Source organism: Apaloderma vittatum, unplaced genomic scaffold (assembly GCF_000703405.1).
Source record: "Apaloderma vittatum isolate BGI_N311 unplaced genomic scaffold, ASM70340v1 scaffold32774, whole genome shotgun sequence".
Classification (NCBI taxonomy): Eukaryota; Metazoa; Chordata; class Aves; order Trogoniformes; family Trogonidae; genus Apaloderma; species Apaloderma vittatum.
The window spans coordinates 28,064-50,579 of record NW_009712660.1 but is presented as its reverse complement, the minus strand read 5'-3'; the positions used below and the strand labels follow the sequence as shown (position 1 = coordinate 50,579).

The window sequence follows — 22,516 nt, the reverse complement described above, 5'->3', positions numbered from 1 at the left end:
AGGATAAATAAAGATCTACAGAAATCAAGGGGCTTGGATGGAGGAGGCAAATAGAAAAAACCACTCCACTGCCTCTTGTTTAAGAGCACTAAGGAGCAGGCAATGAAACCAGCAAGCGGCAATTTAAACCAACAGACTGATGAGCTGTAGAACTAAAAAAAGGTTAACTTGGATTTTAAAAGTGAATAAAAAGAATCATGAAAGAAAGCTCCAATGCAGGCTGCCCAAGGCAAAGATACCACCTCCTGTTCAGCAAGTCCCCAAGCTACAAAGTGTTGACACGTCTCCTTCTCTGGGCCTCTTCTCTTTCTGCACTCCGGTTTGTTTTCCTGGGGAGAAGAACCGCTGGACTGATCTGCTATGACTGCTCTTCCAGTGTTCTACACAAGCCTTCCTCTCCTGTTTTCCGTTGTTCCAGTGAGTGCTGCCTTTACCCACCACCTTTTCCACCCAAGGCAATGGAAGGAGTGCTCTAAGACTCCCAGCCGCTGTCCATTTAGGTGGCAAGAGCAGGATAAAAGTGCTTCGGATCAATTTAGTGCTCTTTGGTCTTACACAGTGTTTTAAAACAGGAATTACAGATGAATTGCTTTATGTTACACTAACAAACCACAATATAACTTAAAAATAAATGTTCTTACCCCTGGAATGACTACAGTCCCAACTCCGTTTTTCAGTTTTGATCTCCCTCTGCCACCTCTTCCTGAAAGACCTGCACCACGGGGCCTCCGCTTCCCTGGGAATCCTGATCCACGGCCCTATTGAATGTAAGGTAACAATTTAAGTGCAACCTGAAGTACTTCTGTTACGTGGGATTCAAACTTGTTCAATGCGCCTAGGGAAAAACAAAAGTAACAAAACCACCCGAGGATTTCAAGTGAACATGAGCAAACCAGGCCACAGTCATTAAGTCACTGCATAAATCGTCATGAAATACCTTTAACTACTTACATGACATAATACGAACATCACTGAGAAAGCAGCCAAAACCAATAATGTTTATTTTCTGCTTAGGAGTAACTGGAAATAAGGAAATGTATGGGGTTTTTTTCCACAGTTGCAAAGTATCCAAAATAAATATAATCCTCTATTCTGCGATTCATTTTTCTTTTCTTTTAAATCAGTCAGCTCAGACAGTCACGGGACTGCTGAACAGGATCCAGACACTTGATGACTTGCAATCACAGATGTTTTTCTTATGCTAAGTAAAACATGGAAATTATTAGGACTCAGTCCTGTTCCCAAAGCAAAGCAGGAGCTGGCTCCACGAAACTCTCTTAATTCAGCAGATACAGAGAGAGCTTTTTATATTAATTATATCAGTTACACTCAGATCAACGTTCCCTATAATATGATGTTTTCCTTACAAATATCCACTTATTTTTAGACAGCTTCTTTTCCCTCCTTAGTTTAGATGCAGACACCCAGTTGCAGTGTTGTGTGCTCTGGATTATTCACAGTATGTTCAACTACAATCAACTGTGGAAAATCAAGTACATTTTTAATAATTACATTATATTTAACACCATGAATTAGTTTGAAAAAAATTTACTTTTTTTTAATTCAAAATGAACTAAACATAAAGAGGCTCCTTAATTCTCCCTAATCACCTCCAGAGAGAAAAAGAACATATTCACAACATCCCCAAGTTGTTATGTATACCAGACATCTTTAAAACATGTTTCAGACACTCTCCTTTGTATAAATTATGATAATTAGGGCATATACTCAAATAAGCACCTTTTCTACTATGAAGAAACAATGAGATGATTTATTGCATTTCAAATTTGTGAATAATCTTGTCTCCTAACTAACTTGTCTCCCGACTCCATCCACAGAGTATCTGGTGAGTATATCCAAACATTTTCTGGAAACTACTTTTAAGAGCAAGGCAAAACATGTATCCAATAAAATAATGCTGATGGAGCCACAAGGCTCCCTGGGGACAGCATCACCAACAGACATGAACAGTCTCCGCTGACAGAGACAGGAGTCCCCTGGATGGAAAGCAGCACTATGGGCTCACTGCCGCCAACCACGTTTTTCAAATACACCAACTCCTGTTTTAAAGCAGACATAGAAGTCAATGGTCATAATTAAGGGGAGAATCCAAGGATCCCAATGTTAAAATTGTATTAACATCCATCTATTAATGGAAAGAGATATTAAATGGACTTCCTCTTACACAACAAGGTAACGTAACACAAAGCTGTTTTAGGAGAGAAAGGAAGGATGCTACTGATGGCTGAAGTATTTACATGTACTAAGGTAAAACAAAAAAAATGTCGTCCCTACCTATACAGGGAGTTAATGCACATGCACACACAGGACGTTACAATTTTTTAAGATGTAAACTCTGGCATGTTTCTTATTTTGTCTGTCTCAGAGAAGGTATCAGTATTGTTATTTTCACACAAGTAGTAACAGGAATAAGCACGTACTTGTATCAATGTTAATGCTGAATATTACGCTGAAAATTAATGCTTGAAGCAGCAAAAGCTAAGCTAATGTAAAACTGAAAGAAAATTAGCATGAGAGTTAAAGTGAGATGAAAATAAATCATTGGGAAACTACAGCCATTTGGCAGAGTTTTACAATTTAGCTGTTTTGTCTTTATTTAAAAATAGGAATTCCACTTAGTTTCTTCAGGTGTTCTTAATGGTAAATGTCACTGTGGTTACCACTTTGGTCCATCTTATTAGATAGGAAAGTCATTATTTATTCCCCTACAAGCTAAAAATGATGTCACTTTGTATCCACTCTGCAAGTTTTCTCCACAGTAACAAATTCAAGCTTCCTTCAGATCTCTGCTCCTTTCTGTGCCTGGCTTACCTCTCTGCCAGTCTTGAGGACATTTTCGTTCTCGGGTGATTTATTATGACAGTTAGATAAAGCCAGCCACAAAAAGCGAGGTACTCAACGCACACAAAAAATTGGTAATACAAACTACTCTTTGCCACTGAAAATTGGGGCAATGCCATCATACTGTACACTCTGGAAAGTGTGTGTTTTTAAACCTCAAAGATCCAGAGTTTCAATAATTTTTAAAGGCCTTAAACAGTAACAGAAGGGAAGATTAATTCTAATACGAGGTACAGAATTTCACGACTAGTCTCTACAGCAGAAAGATAGCAATGGATACATAAAAATAAATTCAAATTATTTACCACTTTGATGCTCCAAATGGCACTGCCAGGAAGCTGTCTGGATTTAAAAATGTCCCGACCTTCTGAAATGTCTGGGGACCAGGAAGGTGGGCTCACTGTATTATTGGTACTCCAAGCCCCCTAGGATACGGCAGGTGAGAAAATAGATGTATAAAACTTTGCAACGTAAAAAAAAAGAAGAAAAAAAAGAAAAAAAGCAAGCAACAAAAAATAATCTGAAAAGCAAAGCACATGCAGGCATAGGCATTTCTATGTTAACTTAAGGAGTCAATTAGTTAACTGAGTGAGAAGGTGGGAAAATTTTAGATTCTCATTGAAACAAACACTAAAATAAATCTTAACCTCCAACTGAGGGCTAAGTACAACGAGTTATACAAACAAAGCATAATATAAATCGAAAGCAAGCAATAATAACAACAACAAATTATATCCCTAAATTTCATTGCATCAAATGAAGACAGTAGTTTGTGATGATAACATTCCCTTTTGCACCTCAGATCACACTCTGAAAGGACAGATGGCCTTAGTCAACTTTTGAGTCTAAACTGCTGATAATCACAGCAACAACTAGTTTGAGATGCCGTGAAACAAAAGGAATATAAATAAAACACTGGGGAAAAAACCAGCCACAATAATTAACAAAGTATCTCTTTCCTGCAAGTTTCCCACAAATAAACCATCATGAAATCCTACTGCTGTCTTCTTCACCCTTATTTTCATGTTACTTTGTGGTATCAAATTTTAATGTTATTATATACATCTAATAATATACATCCATGCAGCGTACCTGCAGATTCTTTTTAACTAATTATTATCCCTATTTATACAGTTCCCATCACAGTGAGATACTGTATAACTCTGATAGGCGAAATATAAGAAAATGCTACGATGGACAAGAAAAAAAAATGCTGAAGTCCCTCATACACATCAAAATTTGTTGAAGACTTCCTCAAACCTTGAGTAAAGGCTGCAGGAGACAGCCATCATAAATAACTCCACCCTAAATTTACACAGCAGAGTAGTTAAAGGATAATGCATTTTCCTAATTCTAAGTTTGCGAGAGTAAAAAGTAAGAAATACCAAGACAAGAAGTAAAACACTCAAAAGTCTAGGTTTACCTTCCCAAGAACAACATTCCGCGGTAGAATCACACGGATGATATGGAATAACCTCGTGCATGCTAACACTCCCAACCATTCACATGTGCAGAACTGCTCACACGGGCAAGCCCAAACACATTTTACACCTTTGAATACTGGTCTATCCAATAATAAGCATTAAGAAAAATGAGATAGCTTTGCAAAATGTGGGGTTTTTTTATTCTTCTTCTTCTTCCTGAAATGAAATTCTCCCTCAAGAATATATGGGAAACAGTTTCTCTGGAATGAACAACTCATGAAAACATACACCCATCTCAGACTGTAAACAGGAATTTTGCTAACAGCTGTGCTGACTGAAAACAGGGCGACTCCTCAGCTGATTTCAGGCCAGAAAGATCACAGGGAAGACCCCCCTAATCCATGTAAGGCCAAGCCAGGTTAGCTCAATCCGCTGATGAAGGCGAGTACGAGTCAACATCTCGCTTACCCTCATGCAGGCGAGGAGAAGCTCATACGACACCTTCGGCTTGCAGAGCTGGGCACACAGTGACCTAGGGCTGCTCAGAGGGCTCAGTGCTCAAACCAGCACAATAAATAAAAAATCCAAAAAATATCCAAAAGAAAAAGCTTAGAGGCGCACACCCACAGTGTGGACGTGGTGGTGTTCAGTATAAACCTGCTTTCTAGGAGTTCAGCTATGCCTGCACGGGAAAGAGCACTTTCAAAACCACAAGGACTTTACAATCTGCCCACAGAGGCTGGCAATTAGACACACAACCCACAGATTGCTTAGTGGTCAGAAGACCACCCGTGTGTACTCAGCTGCCCATCCTTGTCTTCCCTCTGCTAAAGTGCTTCCCAGAAATAAGCTGGCTGAGCCGCCAGCGCTAGCAGCTGCTCACCTGCACCAGGTTAAGCGAGGGCGCTTCATTAAACAGCTTAAATTGGAAGATTTGGAGATTTTGCTATCCCAGTTTTTTGCTTGATTTCTGTCAGTCATCTAACTGAGCAGATAGCTCAGCAGATCAAAGGGATCGACAACCTCTGAAGGTACCAGTGCTGTGCAGAAACCTTCAGCACCTGCAAACCTAGAGATGGACATGAGTCCCTGTTCCCAGCCAGGACGAAAGGACGGAACGTTCACACGCGTAACGTGGGCACAGCCACAGCAGGTCAGAAGCTGGAGGAAAGAAAGGAAGTGAACTTCTACAGAAACTGAGCTTGGATACGCCGAAAAACATTCTGAGGGTGATGGGCGAACCATGCGTTGCTCCCTGCTCGGGCTGAACCACCGCGGGGCTCCCTGCACGGGCGGCAAAGAACAACTCCCCGCAAGGGACGGGAGGTGTCGGATTAGTCTCACCCTACATGTCCCCAGTTGTCCCCAGGGGCGCTACTAGGGACCTCGAGGTGACTACAGCAGGTACTGAGGCACTGCGGTTGGGTGAACCGACCGACACCAGGCAGAACCGGCAAGCCTGGAGCCTGACGTTGTTCTGTCCAGAGCACTGCAGGTTATCGATCACTCCGCTGTTGAAATCTCCCGTTTTCACTACGCACTGTCACACGAGGCAGCAACTACATCAGCAGGTCCATAGCAATAGGAAATTTACCTTTACTATGCTAGCCAGATTCTTAATATCAAAGAACCTTCCACTTTAGCAAGATAAAACTTTGCATTTTAATTGCAGTTGCCCTGTGCTTCTAAAGTTTGTAATGTATAGTAACTGTTCTTATAATATGACAGCTCAAAGAAAATCTGTAGAGCAACACCAGGAATATCTGTGTATTGTAGAAACAATCTTTGTCTCAATCTATAAGGGAGGCAACACGCTGGCTAAAGGTCAAAATTCAAGATCTCAAACATGCTGAAAATACTTAATCAACAACTAAAACTAGTTGGTTTTATTTGGGACATACAAAATTATTTACCTTGTAAGAAGACACGTTTCTCTAACGATTAAGTACACTCAAAAGATTAAAAAGCTAATAGTATATTAAAGCTGAATATGGAATACTCAGTCTTGAAAAACAAACCGAATTGTATATGATTCATGAACCATATTGTTAAGAACTAAATTGGAAATTCAATCCAAGTTTTACTGTAGATCAGAATTGTCAGATAAACTTAATTAAAAACACACACTTCCACAATGCTATGCAAAAAATGAATTACATCCAAGAGATGCATTAATTATATTTTGGCTTTTAATTAATGCCTACTACCACACAACACTGAAGAGACAGTTCTATGCAGCTCATTTGCATCAGAAACACGGCAATAATTATGTGCTCTGACAGAAACAGGAAGTTCTAACTCTCCATCGTATTCTTGAGCCCTCGATGTCGAACAACACAGCTGCGAGTAAATTATAACAAAAAGAAACCCCAAGTTCACTAAGGGTCAGGAGATCTCACCAAATTACCACCGACTGCATTGAGCTGCTTAATGCTTTTTGAAATCTACTGCAATCGCAAATGCAAAAAGCTGGGTTTTCCATTTGATATTTAATGCAATTTTTAGGGTTGTGAAAAAAATGTAATCTGTTCACGAAACAGTAACAAAAACTAATTGTTGAAGAAGACTTTTTTCTCTTTTTTTCCAACATGTAAGGCTACAACATACTTAGCAGTAGCGTGTAACAGAAGACAGCAAAAATGGTGTAAAACCCAAGAAAGAAAACTCATTCAAACCCATCGCAGTGCTTTGCATTTTTGGATGTCATTTTAGAAAAGCTCTTAATAGACATATAAATATGCAGTGAGACATGTAATGGTGGTCACCTGTATCTTCATGGTGAAAAGTGAATTCCTCTAATCATAATATTTTCCATGGAATGCATTCTAAAATACTATTTATGGCATAACAAAAACAGTAGCAGGTTGTTACGTTGTTATTTTCTATTCAGTATTATTCTACAGACCACTCTCAACTCTTTACTTACCAGCCTTACAACGCTGCGCATGAATGCCCTCCATCTACTAACTTCATATTCTGCTTTCCAGTACACAGTGTTGCAGCAAAAGTAACTACTTCAATTGTGTTCAATTCAGACGCACAGAATATACTCACTAGCATTTAAAGTAAATCTCCACAGAAAAAAAATACCCGTTTCCCTACTGAAGATGTATTTCAAACTACGTATACATCAGATTAGTCATCAAAAAACTTACATGATAATTTCTTTTAAGACTACTCTTTCAGAAGAAAAGGCATATGAAAAAGATCAAAAAGAGGTACTGCTCCTGAAATAAATTTGCAATTTATAAGCAAGGGTGGAAAATCCGACACCGTACAGACACAACTCTGAGGAGTAAAAAATGTCATCACACCGGCAGTGTGTGACAAACTCACACCACCAGTGGGTCCCTCTCAACAACTAAATTTCAGACATACGCAAAAAACCAATTTGAATCACGGAATGCCTTGGGTTGGAAGGGACTTTTAAGGGTCATCCAGTCCAATCCCCCTGCAGTGAGCAGGGACATCTTTCACTAGATAAGGTTGCTCAGAGCCCCATCATGCCTGACTCTGAATGCCTCCAGGGATGGAGTCTCCACCACCTCTCTGGGCAACCTGTGCCGGGGTTTCACCACCCTCATAGCAAAGAACTTCTTCCCAACATCTGGCCTAAACCTACCCTGCTCTGCTACGAAGCGGGATAACCGAAACAGAAAAGAGACAGGCCGTAGACCAGTGTCTACTGGAAGTCAGCAAGATGCTAAGCCTGGCAGGGAAGAGGGTCCTCTCGTTGAGCTGGATGCAGATTTGGAGCTCACCTGTAGCTGAAGGTACGGACAACGCGCTTTCCTAACAAACACTGTTAGCAGAACTCCACCCTCCTGACAGGAGTTCTTACGCTGCCACAGAAAAAAACACATTCTCCGAAGCTGAATAAGCTTGTACCAGCCAAAGCAGTTGTTAGCAGTACAGCTGTACCTATATACTGATTTATACATAGGTTCTCTTTTGTTTAATAGCCAGATTTTCTCCTGTTGCTTCTAACCAAAGCAGCAATGCCTGCAAAAAGGCCACCATGGGAGGGGGTAGTGGTGACAGCGGCACAGACAGTGCAGCCCTGAAGGGACTCACGAAGCCTTTTTAAGTAGAATATTGTCCTCACGTTTGTGAGAAGGGTTTTTAGTCCTTTCAAAACAGGAGTGATGTAGTGGTGCTGCTGACACCTAGGCAGTAGACTAAAACCTACTCTAAATGCAAACTACTAAAATCCAATACAGAAAATCACTTCAGATTATGCATAATGTTGTACTCAATAGCAAAACTGAACGATTATTCAAACATTTTATTAGCAATTGTATTAATAGATTTTGAAGAAAGGGATAATCATTCCTTCTAATGCCCAACACAATGCATTAAATTCACTGAAATCCCAATTCCTGCACATTGATTCCCTTGACTCCAGTGAAGCATGCATCTTATAAAATCGAGAAGCAATATATTCAAGACTCAGAGATTATTTTTCCCCCCCAATTCTTCTTCCTGTGAAGTTCCACAAACTCACTGCAATGGATTTTAAACTTTTTTTTCAAAAAAACCCCTAAGAACGGGACATTCCAACAAAGTAAACTACATATTAGAAGATTTAAATCTTCTAGGAGAAACTGAAGAATACAGCCATCTGTGGAAACTGGCTACTGCCGACTTGTCTTCGGGGTCCACGGAGTCATCACACTCTTTATGAAACATCTATGTGAAACCTGTGCAGTCCTGGAGGAGCAAATACTTCTGCAACAACAGTCCCTTTGTGCAACAAAAGCCAGCAGCTGTGGAGCCAACATTAGTTTCACCCAGTACAGGAGCCGCAATCTCTTTAATCAATATAAATAACCCAGTCCCACTTGGGTAACTTTTTTTTTCACTGCCCTCTGAGGCACGTTGCTAAGAACTTACCCAGCTGCATAAAATGTAGGTATGGCATAGCCTAGGTCCTAACACAAAGCAACTCAACAGTATTACAAGTTAAACAGAGAGAGCCATAAAATTATTAAGAGGGCAAAATTCCCCTTCAGTGACAAGCAGAGAAGAACCACACATGACCTGGTTTATTCCGAACTGCTACGCCTGTAAGCGCACAGAAGCCTCTTTTCCTTCAGAGTGGTTTTCCCCACCTTTTACATATTGTGGAACAATATGATCATCTTCACATAGGCAAGCACTGAAACACTGTTATGCTAAAATATTTTAAAACAAGTTTATGTCTCTAAGAAAATGTTATCATTTAAGTTATGTCCTAATAAACAACACATCTTAATTCTTTGGTTTTATACTTGGTGAAAACCTTCTTCACTTGCTTTCAAACCTGCCTCAATAAACAGTCACAAAAAAACCAAACCAGACCCTGGGACACGTCAGCGCCCAGAGAGTGCTGAAGGCAGGCAAGGGAGAGCATCAGAAGGAAGACTACAGCTCCAGCTACAAGGCTTCCTCCCTCTTTTGCCAATTTCTGAATCAGTTTATGAAATCATGCATCATGAGTTGCTTATAAAGCGAGTCATACACAGGGATGCTGGCACAAATATCAGAGAAATGTTGCATTTTTTTCTTGAGAACTAGAACAAATATTAACATAAAAATTACTATATTTAAAGGGCACTTTTTCAGAACACATAAGCTGAGCACAATTAGATAAAAACATGGGTTCTTTGACAACTAAATGTATTATGAGGCTTTTGCTCCTATACGCAACTCCTGATTTGGAAAAGTACAGAATTCTTTTAAAAAAACTGACGTTGATGGCAAAAATAATTATTAAAAAAAGCCACACCACAAAATCAAACCTAAATGAATTTCTGTGCGCAACTCAAAGGCTAAAACATTTGAACCCATGCCTCACCTACTGTGGATTTGTCCAATTACATCTTGCTCAAGAGGAAAGCACTTACCTGTAACTGGACATTTCTAAATCTCTTGACTTATGCCCTACACACCGTCGCTGGGCAGGTTTCACCCCTCAGCAAAGGCCGAAAGCAGGAAGGTAACAAGGCAAACTTCCAGCACCAGAGCTAATTTTGTCACTGTTTAAAGCACAGACACGTTGCAAACCTGATAGACACTGTGCTGCACAGTGACCTACAAAAAAAACTAACTTCAGCAAAATAAACACAGAATTCCTAAATACAGTGGAAAGAAAAGTGAAGTCTTTATAACAAAGTTGGGTTTAGAAACCATCTATTATATACAAGCTTTTTCTCTTTCACAATACACATTATTACCTACAGATACAAAACCTGTATCCTTCCTGCCCAGCACGGAAAATCAGATGAACAGAAGTAAAAACCGACTGATAAAGAGTCTGAAAAAGTTCCCCAACATTAAATCCCTATCATCTAGTTCAGCTGAATTCAGATTACTAGTAGAAGATGAAGGAAACTCTCTATTTTTCACTAATCAAGTATCCACAGGGTCTTAATTTAAATTTTTTTTCTCCCGGTCCTTAATCAAGACAATTTTTCACTAGTTTCCACAAGGTACCAACTTGTGCTAAAACTGAATAAACAATGGAAAGCAAGAAACTGTACTGGGACTTAAAACAAAGGATGCATGTGCTTTTCTTACCAGAAAATTGCTATTTGCTTCATGAAAGTCCCAGGTTACTAGGTGTTTAAGTGTAAGACAAAGATCATTGAAATCAGAAGAAATCTTCCAACACACTTTTACAAGACAGATCATGAATTTTACAAGTAACCTTGTCCGATCCTATAACTGGAACTGCTAAGCTGCGAAGTACCTTTTTATTTCAAAATACAGTGTGCAAGCTGTTGAACAGATTACGTAGATTTAACATCACAGCCCGGATACTGTATTACACCTGACATAACTGTAATTCAACTCACGTTTTCTTTACACCACATACTAACCAACTCAGTTTTCTTTATACCACATATGAAGAGGTTAACGTCTATGTTATACATAGAACATACACACTGCTACTTTTACAGCTGATTTTTTCTTTATTTTTTAGGATGTGCATCTATTCTGCTACAGGCATTTATAGCTGGGGTAAGTCTTTATGTTTTCTTCAGTGGGTTCTCTGGTGGTTAGCTAATTTTATTGCCAGTACAACGGCAACACAATGCTAGTTCCCATGCAGAGCAGGGGCAGACTGCACAGAAAAACAAGTACAACTCTTACCAGAACATGAAAGAAGACAAATAAATGTCTCAAACAGAAAATATTAATTCATTTTAGACTGCCTAAGAAGTCTATCCCTCTTCAACCTGCATGATAAGGTGAGAAACTCTTAAGATAGTAGAGAGTATTAAGACTATTTTTATACATGCTTGTACATAAAGATAAAAAAAAAACCAAAACAAGAGATGCTCTGAAACCTTCCAAATTTAAATTCTTGTGTTTGTTATCTTTATTATACACTTTTAACCCTTTCAGAACACTGTTCTCATACTTATTCTTTAGAACGAGGAATTTTGAACCCTTAGGTCACACGCAAAAATGTAAAGAATTGTGCAATATATAAAAAGCTTTTTTAACACTAAGCTCAGAAAAGCATGAAATCACCAACATAGAAGTCTGAAAGTAAATTATGACGAGAACAGAAACAAAAGACTAATTTGTCACACTGACATACTTTTTGTGTAAAATTCTGAAAACACAAAATAAGTCCTACAGATGGATGAAGTATTATTCCCACAGCTACAGGACTTGAATAGAAAGCAGGATGTTGTAGAAAGCAACAGACTTAAAGATCCTTCTTACTTATCAAACTTAATCCTAGTCAAACCACAACAACTTGTCCCAGACAGTTTTTACATGGCATTTGCTAATGTAACAAAACCATCCGTCTATTTGCAACACTATTAAAAAAAGAGTCACTCAAGAGAATATCTGGCAGCGTGATGGAAACCGGAGCTGTCACAGGTTTTTCTATAAAGCCAGTTTCAGAAATGTTAACACTCTTTGAAAGAACTAGCCAAAATAAATACATACATGAAAAAGATAAAGAGATACGTTATAAGGCACAGTATTATGCATATCTGCATTTGTAGCATATGTATACAAAATGTAACAAATCTTTGGTTATTCTGCTCTAAGCACAAACCAAAAGAAACGTCAGTTCTTACTAGAGAGCCTTTATGATGTCTGACCTCTCAATTATTTAACATGACATTACTGTCTGGAAGGAACAAACTACATGTTCACTTAGAAGAATAAATGCACACTAGATCCTAAAAAAAAGGGTGAATTTAATGCACTAAGCTGAACTTTGAACTACGTGCTTCATAACTGTATATGGAAATACTCCACATGCTTACCTGTCTTGATCTGGGTCTTCCTGGCGAAAATTTCCGTTTGGTGATGGCTGGTTTTCCCATGCCAATTTTTGGAGTGACTGATATGTAAGTCGTTGGGAGAGCACTTCCAGCAGCGGAAGGCAATGCTGGGGGCTGACTGTGCTGCACATCTCGTGCAGAATGCAAGTCTAATGAAATACCTGGCAAGGAAGATGCATTTGTCTTGCTTGTATTAACTGCTGGGGGAAGCGAGGGGTAAGTCTCAGCTGGTGATTTTATGGGTTTGTCTCCAACTGGTGAACTATTTGCAACACCTTCATTTGCAGAAGTAGTTTCTGCTTCTAGAAGAGCTGGTGTTTCTGACTTTTCATGGGTTTCTCCTTTTTCTACATCATTTTGCACTTTGATTATTTCCAGTTGCTGTTCCACAGGGATGCAAATATCTCCTTTACTGTCAGTCTCCTGTATTTCTGGCGTCACAGTTACAGTCTCAGGTACTGAAGACAGAGACCGAGAGTCTACTGTGGATCCCCCTGATACCTCCACACTACCTTGTGGCAGCTGTGTCTCTTCCACTTGTTTGTCTAACTCCTGCTGTATTGCAGCTGGAACACCTTTCATCACGTCCATCATTTTCTCAGTCTGACTGTCACCAGATGCTGGTGTCTTTTTAGGAGACATTTCCACTTCAGTTGAATTAATTTCAACAGGGACTTCTGTTTCCAGTTCTGCAGCCTTTTCTTCGGGTGATACACCTGTAACTAAGTACAATTATATTACAGGCTCAGTATGAGAAAGAAAACCTTACAGAGGTGTACCCGTCAACAAGTCTACTTGGTACACTTCAAGTACACCAAGTGTGTATCAATTTACTTAAGTGAATTTAATACGGAGCTTAAAATATACTTCATAAACATCTTTCTTTGTACCTATGTTTATAGTAGCCTGTGGTCTTAGTTCACTGTTTTTTCTTGCCTGGAAACATAGCAGAGTAAATTCAAGAAAGCAGACCCAAGTTTAATTTTTGAGGAACCGGAACAGATCTTTCCAGGTAGGCAGCTAGAAGTACATTCTCCTTTTTCATTTCTGCACATTGAAAATGTATGCTAGCGTAAATTCAACTATCTCAACACTTTGGAAAAGCAGACAGATAAGAAGAACAGGCTAAGTACAAATAAAAAACCACTGCCCTCTTTGCACTCTTTCAGACTTTGTGAAATCAGCTCAAACAAAAAGGGTTGATACTGTTTTTTAATTTACTAATTTTTTTACAGATTTCTTTCAAAAAATATTTGTCTAGTCTTCCCTTCAACCCAGTCAAGCACCTTTCATTCACGACTTTCTTCATTAAGGGGTTCCAGGGTGTTGTATCCATTCTACAGAGAACCACATTCTTTGCTCTGAATTTGGCTTCTCGTATTTTCCTTTTGATGGACCCCGATTCTCTCCCAGGCCACTTACTTTCTATTGCACTCTTCTTAAACTCACACGGCAACAACCTCCTCAGTCACTACAGTTCAAAGCCAAGAATTCTATTAGGAATGTGTCTTCACCGACAGTTTTAAATCATGGTGCTTATACCACAGGCTGTGATGCATAAAAGAGTGATCAATTAACCTGCAAGGTATTTTTTTTTTTGCTTTGGCTTTAAATGCAAGTTTCTCATTTCCCCTTAGAGCCACCACACTCCAAGATTGGCTGTGAATGGACAGGACACAGCACAAAGTTCTTGGTCACTGATACCAGTCACTAACAGATTTAGAGGACTTCACCCAGAAAACGTTCTATTTGCATTCTTCTCTTTGGCTGGTACGTCTTGTAATCGGTGAGCTAGAACACAAACTATGAGCTATGGCACCACCTCCCATCTGGATGAGTAAATTCTTTTATTAAACAAATTATCTTTTACTTACAAAGGGAAAAAAGAAAAGAAGAAATCCTTAACCAAAGATACTTGTGGAGTTACAACCACAAAGCATATAAATCAGAAAGAAGTTCTACAGCATGCCCCAAACTCACCAGGGGAAACTAATCCAGTGGAGTCAGAAATCAGGCTTGAAGAGAAAGTGAGTGACTATAATATTTGAATAGCTACAGATAGCGGTAACTGTATCTCCAGCTTTTAGAGAAAGTCAGTCCACCAAAACAGTAAAGCAGGCTTTTCCTACACAAATATTCAGAAGACTACCTTTGTCTTCAATAAAATACTTCTCTGGCAAAAGAGTTAGTATGTTTGCTTAAGAGCTCAGATATCAAAACTGATGTCATTTCTCTCCTACTGCTTTCCAGATGCTTCTTCCTCTTAAATTTAAAAGTGCCACAAACCTTACTGAATGGAAGAGGGTTCTGTACTGGCATTTTCTCAGACTGCAAAGCTCTTACCATCTGCGACACATCCAGCAGCTGATTCTTGACCAGGGCCACCACCAGTGATGGGCTGTTCCTGAAATGTCGCATCCTCGCCACCATTCTCCATTTCCACTTCATTTGTACAAGCTTAAGGAGAGGCAAAGAAGTTACCAAAATGGAAATGATGTTTGTTCTATTAGTTTGGCATCAGTAGTTGCTGTCACTGTTTGACCTTTTGGCTAAGACAATGATGTTTAACGACATGATAGGAGTTGGGACAGAACAGCTCAATGAGAAGGTCAGAACTGATGGGGGGAGTAGCATCCCATGAGCTGTGAAGGAGAACTGATTGGAGAAGAAGCAACCCGCGAGATGAGAAGCAATCTCTCAGGATCCTTAGGTGGCAGTTAGTCAGAGGCCTCTGGTACACAATAGGGGGAGTTGTCTAGCACCAGCTGTAAAAGAACAAAAGCTGACAGGATGGAGGCTGTGTAGTACTCATTGTAAAAGAACATAAAACAAAGACAATTGACAAGGACACTGATGATAAGGGGTATCTGACAATGACCATCTAGTGACGAAGCCCCTTGTGGAATTCGAGGACAAGATACCTTATGAAAAGTGCTGAGGACAAACAGTTTTGGGACTAAGGTGAAAAGTTCACTAGGAGGAAGACCTATGGCCTTCATCCCTGAAGACCCCTGCCCACGACCACCAGGACACACTGCACAAACGTCAAGAGGAGGAGCAGCCAACCCCCGGAACTGAGTGCCTTTTTTGGGATAGCTCATGAATATGTATAGGCATCTCATGAATATGCAACTTTCACTGCATATAACTAAGGGAACTGCATCGTTCAGGTGTGCATGTCTTTGGAGGAGAGATCCCCCGTGCACCAGCGTGCTTATTAAAACACACCTACTTTATAACCTCCTGGGTTATAGAGTCTTTTTCCGCGTGTCAGAAGGATTCTGTAGCAGTCCTTAAAGATTAAGAGCCTTCCCCTCAGTAATGCTGGAGCCGTTTTATACCTTTCAGACCGCGAAAAACACTGTGAAAAACTGCATCTATGGCAACTACGTACACCTGATTGTGAAAATTTAATTTACACGGAGACATAGACTTTTGCATTAACTGAGCAATAACAAAATTGCTAAATTCCTAAAGTCAACGGAACTTGTAGAATGAAGGCTGCAATGGCTTCTGGCACAGAGGTTCCATCTACTATCAGCACTTGGAGCACTGATTTTCAACCTACCTGTTTAACAACAAGCAAGCTACATTTTGCCACTTTTGAGCTAGGATACCTTAATGTGTGAGCTCCTCCTATTAAACACAGGAATTTGTATGGAAAAGGTGCTACTGAGCACTGACAGTGTCGTTATTGAGCACAGAACCAGGAAATACTTTTTTTAAACTTATGTAAAAGCTTTTTCAGTTAAGGAAACTCATTAAAATCAACCAGACAAGTAGGAGCAGGAAAAACTAGGTATACAGTAAATGTTAACTCAAAAGGAACTGATCCTCTATGGATGTCAGCATAAAAAAAAGTCATACAAATACAGCTCTCTGCTCAAGAAAGCCTTTGAAGTTCAAAAATCCAGGAATCATTAGGTGATGCTACTTTTAGTACCTAAAAACTGTTCTCAGACTCCACCAACTTTAAAGTGATATTTTAACTTTGAGGAAATGATCATTTAGATTGGCTCCAAATTTGATTTTAATGTACAAAAGTGCTCTCCTGGGTACAAAACACTGCCTGACTGTACTGATGTAATAGCTCCAGATTACTGCTAGTAGCTGAGATGACAGTCCTGTTCTTCCTCGGGGAGAAGAGTATGCTTCTCAATGCTTCTACCAGCTACAAGTCTCAAGTATTAGCTAAAACTCTAGCATTTCAAATAAACCTGTTACTTATTCAAAAGGATTTTCAGTACAAGGTTGGGAGGTTTTTTTCAGTGAAAGTTTTGGCTACAACTCGCACAACTTCCTAAAATGTTCTGAACACACTGCCTGAGAGTGTGACAGCCTCTACTGACCTTTCAGAATGGAAGTGATCTTCAAAGGTTGAAGTCGTCACTTTTTCTAACTCTACGCATGTGTTTGCTGCCAGAGTTCTTCTGCTCATTTATATACATTTACCCACTGTCACTGGCCTTCCTCCAGGATTATCTTTTGCATCCTTTCTTTACTGCTCACAGAAGGTACGCACTTACGTGTGTACAAGCTAACATCAAAGAGAATGACTTGTTTACACAAAATATCAGTTTCAATGCACAAAAATTAAAGTCTTGTTGTAGTCCATCATTTCCCTTTTCCTGTCAAAAATCGACAGGTTCTTGAAAACTATCCATTTCTTTTAACAACAGATCAATGCACAAGTGTTGTTTAAGCACCAGCAACGGAGCTGCAGTTAACCTGTTAGATTTTCACCTTGCTTCCACATTTAACTGCAGCTGTACTTCTTTGGGAGGATGAGAGTAGGTGCTATCCAATAGAGCACATGGTGTGAAACCCACAAAAGCATTCAGCTACAAGTTCATTACTCAGGTCTTGTGCATGACCCACCAGACTCAGATCCAAGCTCTCCCTGTGCTTCCTCACTGTTACTGAGTAATTTTTTAAAAATTGTTTCACCTTTTCCTGTAACTTCCCTTCCCATCTTTTGCTGAATATGTCCATTTAGACAAGAATCTCTCAGAAACATGACTAAAGGACACCTGATTTAAAGCTGTTTAGTTTAACATACTTGTCCCTTGAACATAGTGCAGCTTCCCCTGCTGTGTCCCACCTGGACACTGTGAGGAGAACGAGCGCTACGAGACTGACAGGCAGCAAGAGGGAAATGGGAAAACTGGATGTCTCCAGGAACATCTACCCAGCTTGGGCCTGGTTGTTAGGCACAAATGGATAACAGAGATCGGCTCTGAAACCAATACATCTATGAACTGTACCACTTAAAAAAAAAAAAAAAGAGAGAGAGAAGTTTAAAGCTTAAGATGCTTATTTGCCTATGTTTCTAATAAAGGACCCTGAAGCCAGAAAGCATACTGAGAAGACTGCTTACCCATGAATTGCTTGAGAAGTTGCTGCTAAATAAAGGAATGCATCAACTCCAAATAGTAGAATGAGTGGCTGGTTCACAAAAGACTTAGTGAGACAGCTATAGATATTTGTATTTGATGTCAGCTGTTTGAAATTATACAGATTACATCTGATTACCTGTTACACCATCAGGTCCAGGAATGAGTTCAGAAGTGTCCATCAGATCACATGGCTGAGTCTGATCCCCTTCTCCTTGTTTACAAAGAGTGCAGACATAGTCTTTCAACTGAGACTCCAACTCACTACCTGGAGATCTGTCACATTCTATGTGAATCCACCTGGGGAGATTAATATAGCATGACCATGATTTTAAGAATAAAATATAAAGTATCCTAGTAAAAATCAATTTAAAAAAATAAAAACTTTTAAAAATGTTTTCTATTCCTATGCGGAAAACAAAATTCAATCGATGTTTTTATTACTGATATTTCTAGAGAAACAAGCATGATATGCCAGTAAATCAAGCAATGAATAAATTTAACCATGAAGACCTGAGCTCTCACTGAAGCCAACTGGACATCACAACATCTATAACAATACCAAGATACTGCACAGCAAGGTAAAATAGCATTGAATATGAAATACACTCTACATTCTTAAACGTTTTTTTATAATGACTGGCATAGCAAAAGTCATAAAATGAAACAGTGAATATGCACTTGAAAAACTAAAAAAAAAAAAAAATAGACCATTGCAAACAACAGTCTTTAAAAGCTAGGATGACGATTCTTCTAGTCTGCTTACTCACAAACCAGAGACAATGCCAGAAGCAGCAGCACGCATCTCCGTACAGCTCAGGTAGGTGCCAACTGAAACTTATTTGCTAAGACTAAAATAAGACTACCTGCTACTGCTCATCGCTCTTAGGGATGCAGGATGAAGACACTGCACAAGGTGCTACAGCACTGTACATCAAACACACTCTGCATCCTTCACCGAAACACATCAACACCACACAGCTCGTCGTGAGCTTCAGGCATCTGAGTACAACTTAACAAAAAATAAGATTCTTACCTTTTGCACATGTGACAATGCAACATATCTTTCTGGAAGTCTTGCAGGCACAGTTTTTCACAGAAAGGACAAGATAAGTTGTCTTGCTGTTGGTAACAACTGTCACATACCAAACAATTATGGTGCCACTGACAACTTGTTCGTGTGCCACACTCAGCACATACTCTACAGTTCTAGAGATCACAAGAATTTAGTTGTTAATTACGGTATTTCACAATGCGACACAACTGCCATTAACTGACATTTTCCCATTTAGAACTAAATTAAACAAAGTTTCTGTCCTTGATAACACTAATAAATTATGCAGGATCTGATAACAGAGCATGAAGAGTCGGTGCAACAGCAACAAAACTTTCCTTGCTCTACTCCGTGACTTGAAAGGAGTATTTCTTAGGAGATCAAACTTTTTTGCTCTTAATCTGAGTCATTTAATGTCTGCCACAAAGTGATTATAAAATTACATACATCACATAGACAGGGACTTCCCTTGTTATGCTGAAATTTTATTTTTATTATTACTTACTCACAAAGCTACTGATCAAACAACAAATTCATCCTGCCCTCCTCAAATGCAAAGGAACCCTTGAGCTGCAGAACTGCCATTCCGGTAAGCAAGTTGAATATAAAGAGCCTTCACAGTATAGATTACATATACTACTACTGTATAGGTTTTAGTTTATATTTCAGTTTACAGTAGATGAGGAGCCGTCACTAAATGAAGGTTATTCACTCCACTTGGCTCCTATACTTCTCTTTTTCCCCTATGGGGGTTGATTTACTGTCACTGCACTGGCAGCTACTCTCACACAGCAGCTGCAAAGCCACAGGACTACGTACGAGTGGGATCCCTTCAGAAATTACAAGTTATGCTACAGGGCGACTGCAGTTTGCAACACATCTAGAACAGCATGAGGCGGGTGACAAAATTTGGGTCCCTATAATGACAACAAATTATTCAGAAACCTTTCAACTCACTTTACATTTCCAACCATTTGTTGGTACAGCGTCCATAACTGGCTGCAGACAGAAAGTATGGTAGCCTTTGTCACAAGTGTCACACACCAACATCTTGTTGTCTTCCCCAGAATGCCTAAGAAAAGTAACAAGTGGTTAAAAAAATATTTAAACAAGCCATAACAAAAAAAAATATTATTTAATGAAAAGTCTAAACAGGAAGACACACAGCTGAGCACATGAAAATATATGAACATCCCTTAAAAAGAGCTCCAAAGATACTTCTCTCAAATTTATACTTCTATGCTTACTTTAAGAAGTACTGAGCCTGTGCCACCATTCCAACTTCTAGAAATAAGCTCACTTTCATTTACACACACAGAGGCACATTTAACAGCCTCTCTGTATCGCAATCAGTTCAAAAATGTGAAATAAGTACTTTATTTCGTTCTGAAAAGAATGTGCAATTGTATTTGTTCCTACAGTCTAACTGTATTTTTTCCAAAGGAAAAAACGAGCCATCACCTCTGCCTACCAGAGCTCCTCCAGTGTCAACCAATATGACTGCAAGAGCAAAACAAACAGCAAAGGAAGAGATTTCAATTTTCCCACAGACACGTATTACAGAGCTCCACCACAAACTTCAGTGCTAAAATAAATTTGCTCAGAGTAAGACGAATAGTTTGCTAATATCTAAAAGTGTTGTTTGTTCTGCTTATTTTAAAGAAATTACTAGCTACTCTTTCACCACCTGGGAGACCTGTTGCTTTAAAAAAGAGTAAATTGCTCTCTCTTCACATGGAGATATGCTTAAAATGCCGTTCTTCAACACTTACATGAAACTGCCACACCCCATAAAGTAATAGGTATAAAAACATCACATTTTCTTCTACTTTTCCACTAGAGAGAAGGTTTGTTAGCAAATACTGTAATTACCTAGCACAGCATTTTTAGGGATATTTTTTAGAATGTGCTTATTCTAACTTCATTGCTGGTGCTGCTATCAGCTGTGTGTGATCAGGGAACGTCTTTAAAGCGGTGAATCTAAATGTTAGCAAACACTGAGTGTTCAGCCTGGAAAACTGAAAAGCACCAACTGATCAGGTCCATGGGGCTTTTTTCCGTCACACTGTCCCAGCTGATCTGACTAAAGCCGAACAAAACACTTAATTCTTTTCTAGTAAGCCCTTTAAAAAAACCCAACCAAACAAGCAAGCAAAAGAACCCTGCAGTGCCCATCAGATTAAGTTATATGAGAACAAGTGTACAACAAACGTCAAGAATTTTCTAAGCTAACCCTTAAAATATTGAAAAAATTATGCTTTCTTGTCTCAGTATTTGTCTGGTGTAACAATTCAATCATGGTCACTCATGTCACTTTTCTTCTTTGCTCGACTAAGCCACGTTTTTGTTTTCATAATGACTCATTAACTGCCCTGAAAGCTATTACAAAATAGAAGAGAGGGTCTAAGGCAGAGGACCTACTCAGCATGTGGTACACACACAGCTGAAATGTCAGCTGCGTAAGAACACGGGTTCCCAGACTGTACAGGCACTGCAATAACCTAATTTGTTGTTTGGTAAATCTGAGAAAAATCCTCTTGTATAAAAGGAAGAAAAAGTCAGAAGGTCTTGCTGCTCTCCAGAAACTGCCAAGATACTCAGCTTTGGTGAGGCCACACCTCAAGTACTGTGCCCACTTCCGGGCCCCTCCCTACAAGCGGGACACTGAGGTGCTGGAGAGGGTAGAGGTGGGCTGCCAAGCTGGGAAAGGATTTGGAACATGTGTCACACAAGCAACAGCTGAGGGATCTGGCGCTGTTTAGCCTGGAGGAGATAGAGGGGAGACCTTACCACTCTCTACAACCACCTCAAAGGAGGTTGTAGAGAGGTGGGGGTTGGTCTGTTCTCCCTAAGGGCAAGTGATAGGACAAGGGGAAATTGCCTTAAGTTGCACCAGGGGAGGTTCAGGTTGGATATTAGGAAGAATTTCTTTACTGAAAGGGTTGTCAGGCACTGGAACAGGCTGCCCAGGGAAGGGGCTGAGTCACCATCCCCAGAGGTGTTTAAGAGAAGGGTAGATGTTGCGTTGAAGGACACAGTTTAGTGCTGTTGACAGAGCCAGGAAAAGGTTGGACTTGACGATCTTGAAGGTCTCTTCCAGCCAAAACTGTTGTATAATTCTATGATATTGGTAAGTCTGGGGACATAATGCACAACCCTGTGTTATATATGTGTTATCCAAGTTCCAGCCCAGCTCTTCTAGAAGAAAGCTCCCAACAAAAGCATTTGTTCAGCTACTTAATACAATATCAGAACTGATATATGTGGACAAATCATCTACATTTTTTGGAAAAAAAAGAACAGTTAATAAAACAGATGTTTTAAAACCACAGCACATAAATCTCACAATGTCCTCCTCCACGACCCTATTTAAGTTTCACTTACTTGCAGTTCTGGCACACTTTGCAATCAGGACACTGCCAACCTGCTCTTTTTAAAGGTGTAACTTGTATGTCCAGGCACATCCCATGGTAGTGCTGGCCACAGGTAGTA

The 22,516-nt window shown here is 39.6% G+C and overlaps 1 protein-coding gene across 1 annotated transcript; it reads right to left on the bottom strand.

Moving 5' to 3' along the window:
- Positions 1 to 641: 641 nt before the first annotated feature.
- LOC104272956 (histone-lysine N-methyltransferase 2C-like) lies at positions 642 to 22,488 on the bottom strand (the record flags this gene model as incomplete). The annotated part of the gene is made up of 7 exons (XM_009868083.1): positions 22,409 to 22,488; positions 19,982 to 20,096; positions 19,007 to 19,179; positions 18,110 to 18,270; positions 14,921 to 15,034; positions 12,560 to 13,299; positions 642 to 758 (listed from the first exon to the last, which is right to left on the bottom strand). Coding segments are annotated over exons 1-7 (1,500 nt in total), but the record flags the coding sequence as incomplete, so codon positions are not given.
- Between the last annotated feature and the right edge of the window lie 28 nt (positions 22,489 to 22,516).